This window comes from Schistosoma haematobium, chromosome 4 (assembly GCF_000699445.3).
Source record: "Schistosoma haematobium chromosome 4, whole genome shotgun sequence".
Taxonomy (NCBI): domain Eukaryota; kingdom Metazoa; phylum Platyhelminthes; class Trematoda; order Strigeidida; family Schistosomatidae; genus Schistosoma; species Schistosoma haematobium.
The window spans coordinates 6980664-7002851 of NC_067199.1; the positions used below are offsets into that span (position 1 = coordinate 6980664).

The 22188-nt window shown below is 31.0% G+C and overlaps 1 protein-coding gene across 1 annotated transcript in view; it reads left to right on the plus strand.

The window, feature by feature from the left end:
- Window positions 1-17883, plus strand: part of GALNT2 (Polypeptide N-acetylgalactosaminyltransferase 2) — a 34419-nt gene extending 16536 nt beyond the window's left edge. The window contains exons 2-3 of the mRNA XM_035733499.2: window positions 11452-11689; window positions 16967-17883. Of these exons, the coding sequence (XP_035590111.2) occupies window positions 11452-11689; window positions 16967-17670 (942 nt within the window). The 3' untranslated portion in view covers window positions 17671-17883. The remainder of the gene's footprint in view (window positions 1-11451; window positions 11690-16966) is intronic.
- The last annotated feature ends 4305 nt before the right edge of the window (window positions 17884-22188 follow it).

A 22188-nucleotide genomic window follows, 5' to 3' on the forward strand; every position in this document is an offset into this window, starting at 1 on the left:
TGTATCTGGTCAACGGAAATTAAGTATCTTACGTCGACAACTGTTTATAAATACTTGAGCCATTTTGATGATGGTTGTGGTAGTTGTTTAAGTTTCAGCTCCGTCCAGTAGGACTGTCTTGAAGTTCGTATTGAAGATTGTGACACCGATATTGATTAAAAGTTGTTTTAAGTCCCATATGTTCTTCACCCGTAGAAATGTTTTCCTCGATTTGCCACTCTTCACCTTTACGTCTTCATCAGACCTCCACGTTCATCGACGATGCTACCCAGATAAGTGAAAGTTTCCAGCCCTTCCAGAGTTTCTCCATTAAGTATGAATGAGTTAGTGCTGTTTATGTTGTATTTGAGGATCTTGCTTTTTACTTTGTGTTATTTGAGGCCTACTGCTATAAAGGCTGCTGTTACACTGTTTGTCTTGACCTGAATTTGTTCGTGTGTATAGGATAAAAGAGATAGGTCATCTAAGAAGTCCGAATCTTCTAGTTGCATCCAACCTGTCTATTATATCTCGTTCTTCCCCTCTGTTATAACTCTGTTTCTTACGGTTATGACCCAGCTATTCCTATTGCTTAGTATTCTTGGACACCGATTCACTCGACAAGACCCCAAATCAAAACACGGTTGAACAGGAAAGAGATTATATTCCAAATAACAAGGTTAGATGGAGACAAGGTGCAAGCCAGAAGCCAATAGGGAAAACGTCAGTATATTTATAGTTTTTACATAAGAAGATTCCAGAGTATTCTCCAACTATCGACTAGTGCTGACTGGATAAGAATTAGCCAATCAGCGTGCACCAAAGCAATCATGCATTGAGCATGCTTTAATCTAGTCTATGTCCCGCTAACACCCTCAGATGTCTGGGTCATCATAGACCAGTCAACCACCACTGAAAGGTTGCATAATAAGCAATAACGTTTTTTACTTAATCTATTTATTTACAGTGGTGTATAGCTTTCATTACCTTGTAGAAAGATGTTTGATGGTCGGAGTATTTGATTCCTAACCACTAGGTTGTGTCGTCAGATAGTAAAATTTTCACAAAAAATATTTGGGTGAATTCCAAGTACCAAGTATGCTTTTTAGATGAATGATATTGTATTTTCAAAGTTTACTGCCTACATAGCTTCGATTTCTAAGAATTCGATTAACACTAAGATTTACATTCATCTATCTATCTATCTATCTATCTATCTATCTATCTATCTATCTATCTATCTATCTATCTATCTATCTATCTATCTATCTATCTATCTATCTATCTATCTATCTATCTATCTATCTATCTATCTATCTATCTATCTATCTATCTATCTATCTATCTATCTATCTATCTATCTATCTATCTATCTATCTATCTATCTATCTATCTATCTATCTATCTATCTATCTATCTATCTATCTATCTATCTATCTATCTATCTATCTATCTATCTATCTATCTATCTATCTATCTATCTATCTATCTATCTATCTATCTATCTATCTATCTATCTATCTATCTATCTATCTATCTATCTATCTATCTATCTATCTATCTATCTATCTATCTATCTATCTATCTATCTATCTATCTATCTATCTATCTATCTATCTATCTATCTATCTATCTATCTATCTATCTATCTATCTATCTATCTATCTATCTATCTATCTATCTATCTATCTATCTATCTATCTATCTATCTATCTATCTATCTATCTATCTATCTATCTATCTATCTATCTATCTATCTATCTATCTATCTATCTATCTATCTATCTATCTATCTATCTATCTATCTATCTATCTATCTATCTATCTATCTATCTATCTATCTATCTATCTATCTATCTATCTATCTATCTATCTATCTATCTATCTATCTATCTATCTATCTATCTATCTATCTATCTATCTATCTATCTATCTATCTATCTATCTATCTATCTATCTATCTATCTATCTATCTATCTATCTATCTATCTATCTATCTATCTATCTATCTATCTATCTATCTATCTATCTATCTATCTATCTATCTATCTATCTATCTATCTATCTATCTATCTATCTATCTATCTATCTATCTATCTATCTATCTATCTATCTATCTATCTATCTATCTATCTATCTATCTATCTATCTATCTATCTATCTATCTATCTATCTATCTATCTATCTATCTATCTATCTATCTATCTATCTATCTATCTATCTATCTATCTATCTATCTATCTATCTATCTATCTATCTATCTATCTATCTATCTATCTATCTATCTATCTATCTATCTATCTATCTATCTATCTATCTATCTATCTATCTATCTATCTATCTATCTATCTATCTATCTATCTATCTATCTATCTATCTATCTATCTATCTATCTATCTATCTATCTATCTATCTATCTATCTATCTATCTATCTATCTATCTATCTATCTATCTATCTATCTATCTATCTATCTATCTATCTATCTATCTATCTATCTATCTATCTATCTATCTATCTATCTATCTATCTATCTATCTATCTATCTATCTATCTATCTATCTATCTATCTATCTATCTATCTATCTATCTATCTATCTATCTATCTATCTATCTATCTATCTATCTATCTATCTATCTATCTATCTATCTATCTATCTATCTATCTATCTATCTATCTATCTATCTATCTATCTATCTATCTATCTATCTATCTATCTATCTATCTATCTATCTATCTATCTATCTATCTATCTATCTATCTATCTATCTATCTATCTATCTATCTATCTATCTATCTATCTATCTATCTATCTATCTATCTATCTATCTATCTATCTATCTATCTATCTATCTATCTATCTATCTATCTATCTATCTATCTATCTATCTATCTATCTATCTATCTATCTATCTATCTATCTATCTATCTATCTATCTATCTATCTATCTATCTATCTATCTATCTATCTATCTATCTATCTATCTATCTATCTATCTATCTATCTATCTATCTATCTATCTATCTATCTATCTATCTATCTATCTATCTATCTATCTATCTATCTATCTATCTATCTATCTATCTATCTATCTATCTATCTATCTATCTATCTATCTATCTATCTATCTATCTATCTATCTATCTATCTATCTATCTATCTATCTATCTATCTATCTATCTATCTATCTATCTATCTATCTATCTATCTATCTATCTATCTATCTATCTATCTATCTATCTATCTATCTATCTATCTATCTATCTATCTATCTATCTATCTATCTATCTATCTATCTATCTATCTATCTATCTATCTATCTATCTATCTATCTATCTATCTATCTATCTATCTATCTATCTATCTATCTATCTATCTATCTATCTATCTATCTATCTATCTATCTATCTATCTATCTATCTATCTATCTATCTATCTATCTATCTATCTATCTATCTATCTATCTATCTATCTATCTATCTATCTATCTATCTATCTATCTATCTATCTATCTATCTATCTATCTATCTATCTATCTATCTATCTATCTATCTATCTATCTATCTATCTATCTATCTATCTATCTATCTATCTATCTATCTATCTATCTATCTATCTATCTATCTATCTATCTATCTATCTATCTATCTATCTATCTATCTATCTATCTATCTATCTATCTATCTATCTATCTATCTATCTATCTATCTATCTATCTATCTATCTATCTATCTATCTATCTATCTATCTATCTATCTATCTATCTATCTATCTATCTATCTATCTATCTATCTATCTATCTATCTATCTATCTATCTATCTATCTATCTATCTATCTATCTATCTATCTATCTATCTATCTATCTATCTATCTATCTATCTATCTATCTATCTATCTATCTATCTATCTATCTATCTATCTATCTATCTATCTATCTATCTATCTATCTATCTATCTATCTATCTATCTATCTATCTATCTATCTATCTATCTATCTATCTATCTATCTATCTATCTATCTATCTATCTATCTATCTATCTATCTATCTATCTATCTATCTATCTATCTATCTATCTATCTATCTATCTATCTATCTATCTATCTATCTATCTATCTATCTATCTATCTATCTATCTATCTATCTATCTATCTATCTATCTATCTATCTATCTATCTATCTATCTATCTATCTATCTATCTATCTATCTATCTATCTATCTATCTATCTATCTATCTATCTATCTATCTATCTATCTATCTATCTATCTATCTATCTATCTATCTATCTATCTATCTATCTATCTATCTATCTATCTATCTATCTATCTATCTATCTATCTATCTATCTATCTATCTATCTATCTATCTATCTATCTATCTATCTATCTATCTATCTATCTATCTATCTATCTATCTATCTATCTATCTATCTATCTATCTATCTATCTATCTATCTATCTATCTATCTATCTATCTATCTATCTATCTATCTATCTATCTATCTATCTATCTATCTATCTATCTATCTATCTATCTATCTATCTATCTATCTATCTATCTATCTATCTATCTATCTATCTATCTATCTATCTATCTATCTATCTATCTATCTATCTATCTATCTATCTATCTATCTATCTATCTATCTATCTATCTATCTATCTATCTATCTATCTATCTATCTATCTATCTATCTATCTATCTATCTATCTATCTATCTATCTATCTATCTATCTATCTATCTATCTATCTATCTATCTATCTATCTATCTATCTATCTATCTATCTATCTATCTATCTATCTATCTATCTATCTATCTATCTATCTATCTATCTATCTATCTATCTATCTATCTATCTATCTATCTATCTATCTATCTATCTATCTATCTATCTATCTATCTATCTATCTATCTATCTATCTATCTATCTATCTATCTATCTATCTATCTATCTATCTATCTATCTATCTATCTATCTATCTATCTATCTATCTATCTATCTATCTATCTATCTATCTATCTATCTATCTATCTATCTATCTATCTATCTATCTATCTATCTATCTATCTATCTATCTATCTATCTATCTATCTATCTATCTATCTATCTATCTATCTATCTATCTATCTATCTATCTATCTATCTATCTATCTATCTATCTATCTATCTATCTATCTATCTATCTATCTATCTATCTATCTATCTATCTATCTATCTATCTATCTATCTATCTATCTATCTATCTATCTATCTATCTATCTATCTATCTATCTATCTATCTATCTATCTATCTATCTATCTATCTATCTATCTATCTATCTATCTATCTATCTATCTATCTATCTATCTATCTATCTATCTATCTATCTATCTATCTATCTATCTATCTATCTATCTATCTATCTATCTATCTATCTATCTATCTATCTATCTATCTATCTATCTATCTATCTATCTATCTATCTATCTATCTATCTATCTATCTATCTATCTATCTATCTATCTATCTATCTATCTATCTATCTATCTATCTATCTATCTATCTATCTATCTATCTATCTATCTATCTATCTATCTATCTATCTATCTATCTATCTATCTATCTATCTATCTATCTATCTATCTATCTATCTATCTATCTATCTATCTATCTATCTATCTATCTATCTATCTATCTATCTATCTATCTATCTATCTATCTATCTATCTATCTATCTATCTATCTATCTATCTATCTATCTATCTATCTATCTATCTATCTATCTATCTATCTATCTATCTATCTATCTATCTATCTATCTATCTATCTATCTATCTATCTATCTATCTATCTATCTATCTATCTATCTATCTATCTATCTATCTATCTATCTATCTATCTATCTATCTATCTATCTATCTATCTATCTATCTATCTATCTATCTATCTATCTATCTATCTATCTATCTATCTATCTATCTATCTATCTATCTATCTATCTATCTATCTATCTATCTATCTATCTATCTATCTATCTATCTATCTATCTATCTATCTATCTATCTATCTATCTATCTATCTATCTATCTATCTATCTATCTATCTATCTATCTATCTATCTATCTATCTATCTATCTATCTATCTATCTATCTATCTATCTATCTATCTATCTATCTATCTATCTATCTATCTATCTATCTATCTATCTATCTATCTATCTATCTATCTATCTATCTATCTATCTATCTATCTATCTATCTATCTATCTATCTATCTATCTATCTATCTATCTATCTATCTATCTATCTATCTATCTATCTATCTATCTATCTATCTATCTATCTATCTATCTATCTATCTATCTATCTATCTATCTATCTATCTATCTATCTATCTATCTATCTATCTATCTATCTATCTATCTATCTATCTATCTATCTATCTATCTATCTATCTATCTATCTATCTATCTATCTATCTATCTATCTATCTATCTATCTATCTATCTATCTATCTATCTATCTATCTATCTATCTATCTATCTATCTATCTATCTATCTATCTATCTATCTATCTATCTATCTATCTATCTATCTATCTATCTATCTATCTATCTATCTATCTATCTATCTATCTATCTATCTATCTATCTATCTATCTATCTATCTATCTATCTATCTATCTATCTATCTATCTATCTATCTATCTATCTATCTATCTATCTATCTATCTATCTATCTATCTATCTATCTATCTATCTATCTATCTATCTATCTATCTATCTATCTATCTATCTATCTATCTATCTATCTATCTATCTATCTATCTATCTATCTATCTATCTATCTATCTATCTATCTATCTATCTATCTATCTATCTATCTATCTATCTATCTATCTATCTATCTATCTATCTATCTATCTATCTATCTATCTATCTATCTATCTATCTATCTATCTATCTATCTATCTATCTATCTATCTATCTATCTATCTATCTATCTATCTATCTATCTATCTATCTATCTATCTATCTATCTATCTATCTATCTATCTATCTATCTATCTATCTATCTATCTATCTATCTATCTATCTATCTATCTATCTATCTATCTATCTATCTATCTATCTATCTATCTATCTATCTATCTATCTATCTATCTATCTATCTATCTATCTATCTATCTATCTATCTATCTATCTATCTATCTATCTATCTATCTATCTATCTATCTATCTATCTATCTATCTATCTATCTATCTATCTATCTATCTATCTATCTATCTATCTATCTATCTATCTATCTATCTATCTATCTATCTATCTATCTATCTATCTATCTATCTATCTATCTATCTATCTATCTATCTATCTATCTATCTATCTATCTATCTATCTATCTATCTATCTATCTATCTATCTATCTATCTATCTATCTATCTATCTATCTATCTATCTATCTATCTATCTATCTATCTATCTATCTATCTATCTATCTATCTATCTATAGCGTAATTTGTGTATTTTCAGTTTCATTTTTAGTGTCATACAATTACATTGAACTATCATATTATAATAGAATTATTATGAAGACTAAAAAAAGAAAAAATCTATTACTTAGGAAAATGTCAAGGTTGCATGAATTTCGGCCGCAGTTTTTTTCTTTTCACAATAAAAAAATTATTGACAGTTGTTTTTCTTTTCTTTTTTTCTCTATAAAAATAGATAAATATCTTAGTTAAGTTGAAAGAATAGACAAAAGAAAAAATAGAAGAAAAACAAAAAGAAAAAGAAAATAAAACAAAAAGAATCACTGAAAAATTAAAAAAAACAGTGATTTTTAATTTTTGTTAAAATGAATATGGTTCTATTTCTTAGTTAAATATTTACCTAGAATATTAAATGATAAATGAAGTTCAGTCTGAACTCTTGATTTTACTTGCTAATTGATTCTAATATCTTGATAAAAGGTTGCATTGATTCTAAATATTTTTTGTTTCATCATTGTTAGAATTATTAGCAAATTTATTAAACAATGGTGGTACAATTTCGTGGATTAGTTGAAGTTAGACATTAACACTATTGGATGAAGGCCGTCTCAGTGGTCTAGAAGTTAAGCGATCACACGCGAAACTGATACATCCTGGGTTCAAATCTATATATATATAGTGTGATTGTATATTTCAAGGGAAATTTGGTTAAGACCACTTACATTCTACCTTTCTCTGAGTGGATTTTGTTGCTCTGTATTAATAATTTTCAGGATTAAAAGATAGTATAATATATTTTTATTCATGAACGACTTTCTGTTTGAAGGAAGATATAATTGGCAGAGATATAGGTTATCAAAGGAAGTATCTTACTGTCACTGTAGTTTGATACAGTCAGTGACATGACTTCGGGCTCTGACATCCCTTTACAACTAACCTGACTGATATACTAGGATCTCAAAGTAAAAATATTCAAAGTGGTATAAGATGTTTGGTTTGACACAGTAAATAAGCCATGAGATCATTCCAGGCTAGCAGCTATTGTTGAGATCATACTATTTAACCTACCAAACGATTATCTTACTTTACATTTACTACTAACACATACAGTTTTTGGAAAACCTCTTATTAGTAGTATTTAACCGTAAAAGGTTCTCTAAACAAATATCTGTGAAATGATTATTATTATCATAACCAAATGATATATTGAAGGTGGCTTCTAAATTTTTACAGTAATTATATTAAGGAATAAGCTTAAATTAAACATCAAATCTATTTCTTACATCAATTCAAAGATGTTTTTCTAGAGTTACACTTTGTACTGAAATTATTCATCTAATTATTGGTTAAGTAACTACAAGTTAGAAACAAAAAGTTTTTCTTTTAAATAATACCAAGTTCATGAATTAATTAAATAAATGTTTTCCGTGGTGGTCTAGCTTCAATTGACTCATAATTTCAACTATTGAAATTATTAAGATCTCCAAAATCCTCTTCTGATAATAATCACCTGCTCACTAGTAACTGACTTCAAGAGACACTTCTGGAGTTCTAGTGAGAAGCTGTGACCAATGGAGTTCAATCGGGTTTGCTGTGAGATAGTAACTCACTGATGACAATGGAAGACATTGGCGTGGTTTTGTGGATTGGTTGAAGTTAGACGTTAACACCGTTGCATGCCGGCTGGCTCAGTGGTCTAATGGTTAAGCGCTCGCGCGCGAGACTCATAGGTCCTGGGTCCGAATCTCGTGGGGGTCGGGATCGTGAATGCGCGCTGTTGAGGAGTCTGGCGATAGGACGAAACGGCCATCCACTGCTTCCAGGTTTTTCATGGTTGTTTAGCTTTAATTGACTCATGATTTCAACCATCGAAATTATTTAAAATTTCCGCAAAACCCCTTCTGAAAATGAATGTTTGTTAGGAAGGAAACTGAAAAAATAATGTAGAAATTCGAAAATTTCTATTTTCTTATTCTGTAACATCAACTTAACAGTTGTTTCATTGTACTGTTATATATTCAAATTTATAAGCCTAATATTTTGTTATATCATTACTCAGAAATAGATGAAAAATATGTCACTGGATTTAGTTTTTCTTCTTCATTCTTGTCATAGATTTTATGTATTTTTAAATCATCATCTGTCGTGGTTTATGTCAGGAAATTGATTATGAATGTGCATTATTATTATAGACCTGGATTTATTTTATGTATATAGTTTAGTTAGTTGGTGGAATAGAATATTGACTATTCATATTGTAGAACCAAAATGCCCTAGTACAGCCGACAGTGGGGAGAGTTAACTCTCCCACTTCAAATGCTCTCACATAACTACGTGCATACAATCATTGACACGGAAGTCTTACTCACTGCTTTCTCACGGCATTACTTTTTTTTGCGAAATTGAGAGGACGAAAAGCGGATGTCTGGCGCTTTAACCGGGTTGGTGGATATGGAGAGTTCACCTATGGAAGTTGGAATATCCTGATTTCAAACCATTAGTACACATGGGATCAACGATCCTGAGAGAACAAATGGCGTATGAAACAATTATTACTCACCGGTTATCATGACACTGCAACTCCTGACGTTACTCCACTGCCTTGTAGATCAGACCTTTAGGTCGAAGGCTTCGGGTGTGGCTCTCTGAGAAAACCACCTGTTTCGGTCCGTGCACCTGAGTAGTATCACGGCCCATACACAAATGAAGTGACTTGTGTGGTGCATATGTATTCGGTGCCCCTTTGTACCAATAATTATGTGTCCTAATAAATAAATTCGTGTTGTAAGTTAGTCATAATATCAGTTATACTACTTCCAAGCCTTACACCTTAAAAGCATTTAAATTCTAGTTTTAAGAACATGGAACTAAGTATCTTCATTTAACATGTCAAATAGGTACTGTATTGAAACCTAACTATTGTCATTTATCCAATTTCTGTTCACATAAAATCTTTCTTCAATGTCAACAAAGAGCAATTTATATATTTGAACACGTAAACATTTGTAAAAGGGGCACCAAAATATATATGCATCACACAGTAAAAATGAAATCGTGAAGAGATAGAGAAAAGGTGATTGTAATAAGAAAAAGAAAACTCAGTAGAAATTAATACTTGAGAGTAGAACAATAACAACAATCGGGAAAGAATTTCAGTTAAGAGAAATACAACCAAAAAGGATTCTATCGATTGAAGAAGTTACTTTCAACTTTATGAAGAAAGTGAAAGAATGTTATGGTAGGAACGCCACTCCCATTCTGAGACATGTATGATACCATCTCAAGCCACTGAGTTATACTATCATTAGGACTGCAACTAGAGGTTCGAATAGGATTAATAAATGCCATTCCTGTATAGGTTTTTTCATAGCGCGACAACATGTCATACACTGATCACCTTTCTACATTTTCTAAGCAGTTCCAGCGTCGGCAAATAATACAGAATATGGAGTTCGCTAATATAACATTCGTTGTATATGTGTTTCAAAATGGTGACATCAACCGAATAATCATCTCTGTGCCAGAAAACAAGTTTCCAAAACTTCATATTACTAACATGGTGTCTCGGTTGAATGTCAGCAATCCTCCGGAGAAAACGAGAACTAAACGGGGATAGTCTCTTAATATCCTCAACTCAGAGAGGCCAGGTTTCACAAGCATTGAGAAAAACTGTTCTCACTGACGCGTTGTAGATCCTGTCTTTTACAGCCAGACTAACATCATAAGGAAGTCAAAGATGGCCTAAATTGGCATAAACTCGTCTGGCTTTCACTAAGCGTAAATTAATTTCACTACTCAAACTACCATCAGTACTTACACTACTAAGCAGATATACGAACAGATGCTACAAAATGTTTTCAATCATGAAGTTGAAAATTTTTCATTTTAAAGAAAATTACAAATGACTACAGTATAATTATTTATGTACAACTTGTATATGATAAATAAGTTACTTTGATATATAATTCTTTAATATACATTATACTTATATAGATACGTGTAATACGAAATGAAAATCGAGTGGGTTTAATTAAATCACGTATGAATGGTGCACGGAATGCTACTGGTGAGATACTAGTATTTCTTGATGCTCATGTTGAAACATTGGAATATTGGTTAGAACCATTAGTTGTCCAACTGATAAGCTTAAGAAAACAACATCAACAAGAAAAACATGGACAACTAAATCTACCGAGTCAACAGGATGAGAAAAGAACTTCGAAATTACCATGTAAGATTACCATTTGATTATATCATTAGACTTATTTCATAAACTATGCTTTCATCACATGATACGTGATTACATTTAAAATTTAACCCAAACTAATTAGTATAGAATTAATATCCCATGTGTCAAGCAAATAAAGAAATTTTATTTTACAAGGAAATTTCGATATATTGACTGTGAGTGCCCAACGCTATCTTCATTCACTTGATGTGAGGGATTGTTTGAAGTATAAGATAAGATGAGAAATCTAATATTATAGAATACTCGATGGCTCTTTTGTTCCAATTTGAGATTTCAAAACTAGAACCTCACGAAGGATTTTACTAAAGATCTTCAGTTATTGGTAGTAACAAGATTCGTTTATACCAATAAGTTTGAACAAAATTATCTACTTGGTAATCTAAATGTTCATTAATTTGAAAATAGAGTAAATTAGGGACTGACATAGTTTGAAACACCATTGAAAACCTAGGGAAATTGGATGATTGTTTAATTCCAGTACTTGGATTTTTAGAATTGTGAACTCGTAAATTTCGCTTGCATAAAATCTCGGACTATCAGGAATTGCAGTGACCACGCTACTTGAAAATTATTAGGTACGTATATTACTGTTCACATTTGTAACTGCGGTCATTTTTCGATATTTTGTGACCCCTAAATGTCAGTGACGTCTATCTTATTCTCACGTTTGTTGAGCTTCATTGATTATTCCTGCTTACCATGCGTTCGGGAATGTTTTCCCATACTAGTGAGGACAAAGTGAGACAGTATGGGGTTTCAGAAGAACTGGGGATTGGTAACCTGTATTAAAATGAGATAAAATAGTCGATAAAGCTAGCTGGATGAAAAAATCTTTAAAAAATGCTAAGAAGATCATCTTTTTAGGATCACATAGTCTTAAATGGTAGTACGCTAACTACACAGACCTCTTCCAAACAGTAACACAACCAAAAATAACTAAATAATTAGGACCGCCTGATCGTTGAGGGAAGTTCAGTGAGAAAGTTTATCTACGATAGGTAGCCTCATAATATTGTGCTGAGAAATAGAGTTAATCATTAGTCAAACTACTTTCTACTACATTCGATTCAGATATGTGTTTAAGAATGGGGAATTCGGCATTAAAGTATACTGAGATATTGAAGAAATCATCAGCCATAGGTTTTTAAATATGTAAACTTAATAGGGAAAAATTGTTTAGTCAACCAGTTGTACTGAGATGCAATGTAATCATAGAAGTGTACAACATTATTTCCTGTTAAAACTTCAAACGATTTCCAACTACAAAGTTCTAGATTCCACTGCTTACCACCATCTGTGTCTGCTTATAATGCTTGTGACTTAATGGTGATATTGAGACAATCCTCATAAAATGCACATATGCTTAAAGAGAATGGTTAACAATAATTGGCAGAATTTCGGGGTTACAGTTCTGATGTTTAATCTAGGTTTATAAAAATATCAAATGTATGTTAATTGTTCACTTAATAGTTATTTTAGTCTTGGATATTGATTAGATTGAACTATTTTAAATGTGGCCATTGCTTTAAATTATTTGACGTCTCGTTAAGCTTCGTCTAATCTTTGGTGACTGGGGATAATCAATATTGTGCAAAGAAAGCTTGAATAGTTTTAATTGTAATACATCAGGTGTTTTAGGTCACAATCTCAAGAGGAATTTTGACTTCCTCGAGTTTATAGGCATTTCTTGCTGGCTATTATCAACCTGGACATGATTTCCTCCTGCTTCCCTCCAGCCTCCTACTAACATCTTATGCCAGATAAAACTAACATGTAAGGATGGCTAAACATATACTGAAGTAGCTATGAAAACGAATGAGTTCCACTGGTTGAATAAGAGCGCAAGATAGATAAATATCTTCCTCGATTGTGAAATACTTGGTTCGGGCAAGTCACTAAATTAATATTATATCATCCTTTGTATTATTATTCAACGTTTATTTAAGTCTAAATCATATGAAATTCAACCATCATCATTTGTTTAAAAACTGTATGTTCTCATATTGAACTTACCGTAGGATTATTGATTTATTATCCAGAATGGCGTATCTACATTGTTTTCCAATATGATCTTTCCTTTCACTTACTTTCTATTTTATTTAATTGAGCTCCAATTAGTTTAAAAACCCTTTGTTGTGAGAGAACTAACTCATAAATATTTAAGCCACTACTAATTATGATTAAAGAAATTAAATAGAAAACGGTAATGATAATTTGGGCAAGATATGCAGTCCCATGCTAGCCGGTGACAAATAATTGCTTCATACGCCATTTTTCCCTCAGAATCATGAAGCACATGTGTATTAATGGTTTGGAATCAAGGTTTTCCAACTCTCATAGGTGGATCCTCCATATCCACCAACCTGGTTAAAGCGCTGGACATTAGCTCTTCGTCCTCTCAATTTCGTAAAAACACCCGTGGCACGAGAAGGCAGTGAGTAAGACTTCCCTGGCAGTGGCTTTATACGCGTGGCTAAGTGAAATCTCCTCACTCTCGGCCATACCAGGGCATTTGGGGGCAATAAGTCGAAGGCTACGGGCGTGGCACCCTAAGAAACCACCTGTTTCGGTCTGGGCACCAGGGCAGTATCACAGCTTACATACAAATGAAGTGACTTGTGTGACCCCTATCTATTCGGTGCCCCTTTGTACCAATATTTATGTGTTCAAATAAATAAATAAATAAATGAGGGCATGATAACAAAATCTTATTGTAAGTTTTATAATTAAACTATCAAGACTGATTTGATAAACTGTGAAGTTATTCAATACTTCATTCTGTTGATTTCTATCTTAATAAATTAAAAATTCTTTAATCATTATGAGCTCTTATCATTATATTTGTAGAGTAAAAAAACTTAATTTCTTATATTCTTGGGTTCGAATCTCGCCAGGCGGGATCGTCGATGTGCATTACTGAGGAGTCCCACAATAGAACGTAACGGCTCTCCAGTGCTTCCAGGTTTTCCATGTTGGTCTAGCTTCAATTGACTCATGATCTTGACTATTGAAATTACTATAATATCCACAAGAAACCCTTCGGATACTTATATTAATAATAGTTTAGAACTGAAATAAATTTGATCTAAGAAGAAGGAAGTTTGTGCTGATGATATCGTTCAGAAGAAAGATGAAAGCTCCACAACTAAATCTTCCAGTTCAGCGAACAAAACTCCATCATAAATTTAATCTATATAGTTAAAATCTAATTTATTGTGATATATGTTATGTGAGATTTATTAACGATATGGTCCAGGGAACATGTTTTTTTTAAGGTATTTTCGAGACATTCTAATGAATGTATACAGTAGTACAGAGTAAGATGACTGAAGACAGTTGATAGGATGTCTTGAACCTAGTTTATATGCTAGTTGGAATATATCAACAAAGAGTATATGCTATCTTAAGAGAATTGATACTCATATAGAGTTTGTAATCTATACCAACAACGAGTGGTGTTACCACTGAGGTAATCAAGTCGAAGGATATTCATTTTTACCCGGTTTTAATGTACAACCTAGTGACAAGTACCAAAAAGAATGAACTAAAAAATCCAATGATTCTTGTTGAACACATTTAGTATGTAAAATTAAACAGCTTAATGATATGTGAAGCGACCTTATATAGTGGCTATATTGCAAACGTGTTTAAAAGAACTTGGTCAGAACTAAGAAATAGATAAACTGACATTGTTTATTACTTGGTGATTGGTTAGTGCAGATAGTCTAGTGACTATCAGATAAAAATCTCCAGGGTTAATTTTTTCTAAAACTGAATACTTTGCAAATTACCCAGATATAGTTGGTGTTTTTAATTTAGTAGAACGGTATAACTGTTCAATGTTCCCTCGTTTTCACCTCTAATCCAAATGATGCCAGTTTGTAATAAAAATTACTTGAAATATATGAGTATATTTACTTGTGGAGACTGTGATACATGAATGTTTATAAATTCTACAGTATCTATTCAAGAATATCTCTTTATGTTAGAAAAAACCACAAACACTATCCATCATTTACGATGGCTCGGATAATTCAAGTACTATTTAGTACTATTCTAGTGAGAAGCCGTTACCAGTGGAGTTCAACCAGGTCTGTTGTGAGATAGTAACTCACTGAAGAAAATGGTGTACGGTGGCGCGACTTCGTGGATTGGTTGAAGTTAGACATTAACACCGTTGGATCCATGCTCAGTGGCCTAGTGGTTAAGTGCTCGCGCGCGAAGCCAGTAGACCCTGGGTTCGAGCCCTGCGTGGTGCGGGATCGTGGGTGCGCGCTGCTGAGGAGTCCCATACTAGGACGAAACGGCCGTCCAGTGCTTCCAGGTTTTCCATGGTGGTCTAGCTTCAATCGACTCATGATTTCAACCTGTGAAATTTCTAAAACTCTCCACAAAACCCATTCTGATACTGTTTATGTATTATATTTATCATAAGTAATTCATGACTAAGCTGACATTCACTGGAATTATCACAACTGTTAATTGATCCGCTATCACATTAGAAATAGTGTAAAAGAACTGACAAGTTAATAAATGTCCTTGTATGAATGTTCCAGTATTTAATCACAATTTTAATGAAAATTTATATCTTAAATGCAGGAAATTTCAATAAGTTATGATATACAAGAACTTAGATTATGATTAAATGTTATAAAAATTACATTAAGTTATCTTTCATATAGTTACGAGGTAGTGATAATTAGTTTAACCAACTTTTCATCTATCTCTTGTAAATTAGATATTACTCAATGAAATCGAAAATGTAAGATAAGAAATAAAGAATATACCTATATTTTCTTCAGTTACATTGGTATGAAAGCAGTCAACAGGAAATCTTTGTCTTGGATTTTAGTCTGTCTACTACTCATTAACAAGGCATTATTTCAAATCATGTTAAATAGCTCAATGCTGACATCTTAAAGTGTGAATGTGTGTGTCATAAGGCAGAATTTCACATGGGACGTCATTTCCTTCAAAACTGTAAAAAACTCCTTCCTAGGATGGAAGAAAAATGCATCTTGACAAGTAAGCATTTAGATTATTACATTCTTAACTGAAGATTAATCACTGTCAGTCACAGAGTGGATTATTCAAAGCGTAGAATGTTAGTCTAAAGACAATATGGATGTACTCAGGATAGAGAATTACAACTATGATTCTTATTGGTACATTAATTTCTAAAAATGCTTCAATTCAAAATGATTATCTCATTCTTCTAGTAACGTTTAATTTTGTTTTATTGTTTATATTCAATTACAGATGATGTAAGACATTTTATTGTCAGTCCACTTATCCTGTCAACACTAGACAAATCAAATTATGATAATATTGAAGATAATTTATATTTAGGAGGTTTCACATGGGATTTAATATTTCGATGGCATCATATTCATGAAAATGTAACACCATTATCAATTAAATTTAATAAAACTGATGTATATCATTTAATTTATCCAATTAAAACACCAGCATTAGCTGGTGGTTTATTTGCTGTATGGAAAGATGATTTTTTTAATTATGGTGGATATGATGAAGAAATGAATATATGGGGTGGTGAAAATATTGAATTATCACTTAGAACATGGATGTGTCATGGACAAATTGAAATCATTCCATGTAGTCGTGTTGGTCATATATTTCATAATGAACATCCATATACATTTCCTATGGGTAAAGAATTTACTATTCTACGTAATCATAAACGTACTGTATTAGTATGGTTTCAACATGATACTAATTTAACATTAGCTAGAGAATATCTTTCTTATTATTATACAGTATCACCAATGTCTAAAATAATACCAGCTGGTGATTTAAAATTACGTAGAACTATTCCTAATTCATTAAATTGTCATACATTCACATGGTATTTAGAGAATATTTATCCTTTACTTAAACAAGAAGCTAAAAATATTGAAATCAATGATGATACTTATTATTTAACTGCTTTTGATAGTTTATAACTAATAGTCTTATAAATTGTAGAGTTTTTGTTGTTGAAAAGACAATACAATGAATACATCTCAATGGAGATCTATTCAAAAGTGAAGAATTCAATTATTATTTCAATTCGTTTAGTTATCAATAGATGTTTTTGTTTTCAGCGCGAAATTTGTTTATCTACTCTTTTATATAACTGTATAGATAGATATTCAATATAAAGTGTATATTTTGTATGATATGGGATTCTTATTGATTTGTTTATGGGGAGGAATACTGATCAATCAATGTTAGGTTGTTTTTTTCTTCTGAGGAGGTATAATTTCAATACAATAGAGTTGAGTGAGATGATGTTGTGTTTGTACATGAACATAATTTTACGTCAAGTTATCATGTATTTTTAATGGTCATAGTTAAAAACGACAATATTTAAATAATTTAATAGTTGAATTTATGAGCCGATTAAAGGTAGACCACCATGGGAAACCTGGAAGCACTGGACGGCCTTTTCATCTTAATATGAGGCTTTTCAGAAGTACGTGATCCCGCACGCAGGACTTGGACTTAGCACCCTCGTTATCGTGCGCGTATGCTTAACCTCTAAACCACTGAGCTATCATCCAATGATGGTAATGTCTAACTTCAATCGATCCATGATCTTGCGCAACCATTTATCCGTTGATTGAGGTACATACCTATCTCTACCCAACACAGATTGGACTCCATTGGTCATAGCTCCTCACTAGAACTCCGGGAGATATCTTTTGAGGCCAACCACTAGTGAGCTCATGATTATTATTATCATAATGGGGGTTTATGGGGTTCAAATTTGTCTGTTATAAGGTAGTGACTCATTGAAGACAATTATGAACGGTGGCGCAATATTCTGGATTGGCTGAAGTTGGACATTAACGCCGTTGGATGACGGCTCAGTGGTCTAGAGGTTAAGCGTGTACGCGTGATATCAAAGGTGCTGGGTCCAAGTCCCGCGTGCGGGATCACGCACCTCTGAAAAGTCCCACATTAGGATGAAAAGGGTGTCTAGTGCTTTCGGGTTTTCCATGGTGGTCTAGCTTTAATCGACTCATAAATTCAACTATCAAATTACCACAGTCTCTACAAACTAATCGTATTCAGAGTTAACTACTAGTTTGTATGAAGTATTTTTGTAATGCGAATTTGTAACCTCTTGTGACATTTTTGTTTGTGAATCATAGAAATATCTAAAAATAGTATATGGGTTTAAAATTATAGAAAGTATTTTTAACTTGGGCGTTTGATTTGGGCTTGTTAAGTAGAATATTAAGATAATGAATTTTATGTTAACAAATAAAATTGATGAACTCAGCATTAGGCTAGATATTTTAGATTTAGACTAGTGATGCTATACGTATGGGCTGAGTGAAATAATGGGGAAAAGTATTCAATCCATCTACTGAATAGCTTAAACTTAAATGTTTAACAATCAGTCACCGTTAGTTTTATACATCACTGATCGATTTCACTTGGGATATCATTCAAAATCAGGGAGGACAGGATATTTGTTTCGTTTTAGTTTGTTACCGATAAGCATTACGCACCTATATAATCACCAGGCACCTAAATAAGGACCTTCAGGTTTTACAATAAAACCTTAACAAACAAAATCATAGAATCAACTTGAGTTACATTGTAACAATCATCTATTTCATTGATAACAGATATTTCTCTCTCGATATGCCTGAACTCCATATATCATGAATTCACGCTAGTTATTACATTCTTATTTAAAATATCCACTTTAGATCTCTCAGAGTATTTCTTTTTCAAACAATAATATACTATTTATAACAATGGTGTGAAGGTAGAATAGTTGCATTGATATACTTCATACTTTATAAAGTAATATAATAAACTGTTATATTTCATACTAAATTCACTATTATACATTTGTTTGTAGTATCTTGGTAAGAAACTATTAAAGAGAAGCTAATCCTAAACAATTGAATGAAAATATCAGTAAATATCTGCGAAAGTTTTAAAAATCAAATTACTTTTAGAAGTAGTAGTGGTAGTAGTAGTAGTAACTATCATCAGCAGGATTGTCTGTTGAGATATTTTTTAAACAAGTGTGAAATCTACCGGTTACATAATTGTGTTGACTTTTACTCTGTGAAAATATAAAGAATTGTTTCTGTGTGAATGTGTGTAGTATTTAGAGGAGGAGGAGGAGGAGGAGGTGGTGGTGGTGGTGAAAATATAATATCAAAATAGAAAAAAACAAACGAAGACGTATATACAAACTGTTCGGTTCTTATTGTATTTTACTTTCTAATTATATTTGTAAAGAAAAGTTCGCATACATCTAGGTTTTTTAGGATAATTTTCAACATACCAAGTTAAATATGTTCTTGGAATTTTATTTATTTATTTGAACACATAATTGTTGGTACAAAGGGGCACCGATTACGTATACGCGCCACATAACTCGCTTGATTGTTGTGAGGGCTGGAATACTGGCCGGGTTCCTACTGTGTTAAACAACGCGGTTAAAGCGCCAGACATTCGCTTCCCATCATCTGACTTTCGTAGACAACACCTCCGCCGTGAGAAGGCAGTTCGTAGGACTTTCTTGGTAGTGGTTGTATACACGTGGCCATGTGTGAGAATTCGGGGGCTGTTCTCGGATCGATGGAATGAATGAAAATATAAAATTTTGAAAGCTATTCCCTTCGGGAAATCAATGTAAATAAATTTAATATGTATTTGTTAAACAACTGATCTGTGATATTTGTGTATTTTGCACTTGTCTTTTGAGCTCATTAACCATTGTTCTGTCTTTAATCGTTCATAAATTTTAGTAATATCATTATACACACATCTACTCATGTTTTTACCACAAATATCTTTCTTTCTTACTTACGCCTGTTGCACCTCGCGGAGAAGTATAGGCCGCCCAACAGCATTCTCCATCCAACCAGATTAAACAGATATCTTAGTTATATAATACTTAAAATTTACTAATGATGAGTTGTTGTCTTATATTTTGTATTTATAATTACATAATATTAAAATTCTAAATTGTGAAGAAGAATAATACGGGAAGCTTGACGCATCTTCCTGATGTTCTAGTTAGTCACTAGGAGAAAAGTGAGAATGTTTTAGAGTCTATCGATCAGTAACATATACAGAAAGTGGATTGTCAAACTGGTTTTTAACTAGATTTTGAGAGAAAGTAACAAGATAATCAAATATCTTCTGAAAAAAGCACACCATTTTATTCGATAATTTTGCACTAGTTTTAACTAGTCGAAATTTTGTAATGAGTTAGAAAAATTATATATACCTTAGTTAATTAATTTTATATAAATTTTTAGCTAGAGACATTGTAGTGTGACTTCGAGTCACGGTTGACTATGATCACCAGTACAAGAAGACTGCCTACCAGAACAGGTTAAACCTTCGAGTAAACCAGAAACCAGAAGGCGATTGTAGGTTGTAGCGAAATATATTTGTTGGCGATCTCGTGGTATCGACATAATACCGAGATCGTGCCAAAGGAGTACAAGTGGAACTACTGAGCAAAAGTAGGTTCGTGCAAGGTCACAATCAACGGAAGGAAGAATGTCTTTGGTACCGTTAAATAAACGAGTGCAGTAAAACAACCACTGGTACAATTGGTTATAATAATAATTGTTTCCATGAAACCAATCGCATTCTCTTGATAAAAGTAGGTCACTACAACAGGGAATCAAATTAGTAAGACCCACTAAACACATATAACGTAACGTAATTGCGATTAACGCATTATAAGGATCTCAGAGTTATTCATTTAAGTTATGTCATCTCCTGAATAGGTAGGTATATCATTATTATACTTATGATATTTTAAACAATCACATTCAGAAAATTCTGCAGAAGCTCTTCCTTTAGGTCCTGTTATAAGTACATAGAAATTCATAAATACAACCAGAGTTGATCTTAGGGGGGGAGACAATAATATTTTTCACTGAGTATAGCTTCATTCCAGTGTTAATTTTTTACACCAAGAATTAAACCTAATACTCATCAATCTAATTGTCGTATTGTAGTATTCTCTCAAAGGACTTATATTTTAACACATAGTAATTAAATGTATTCTAGAATACCTACAACAGAAATAAACAAAATCTTATCGATAATAGAAAAAAATTATGAATATTTTAATTGAATAGAAATAAGTAGAGTATACAAATCAATTGGAGTGTTTAACACTAATAACTGGAAGATTTAAACCATTATGATATAACGAAAAGAAAATCCATTTTCGATTGAATAACTCATTATTCAACATTGACATCCGTTTTGATTCAACGTGAAGATCAGTCAGTGTAGTGTTTGGTTTGTTTTCCCAGTATGATATTTTCTTTTGTATAATATACGATATTCTTGTATTCAGTTGACATGAACTATGCTCAGTAATTGATTTGTTATAACTGAGTATATGATTTAATCCTAATTATTCATCAAAATGGGAGTACAATCAATATATAAACCAGTGTATTTTAGACGATATTGCTTCG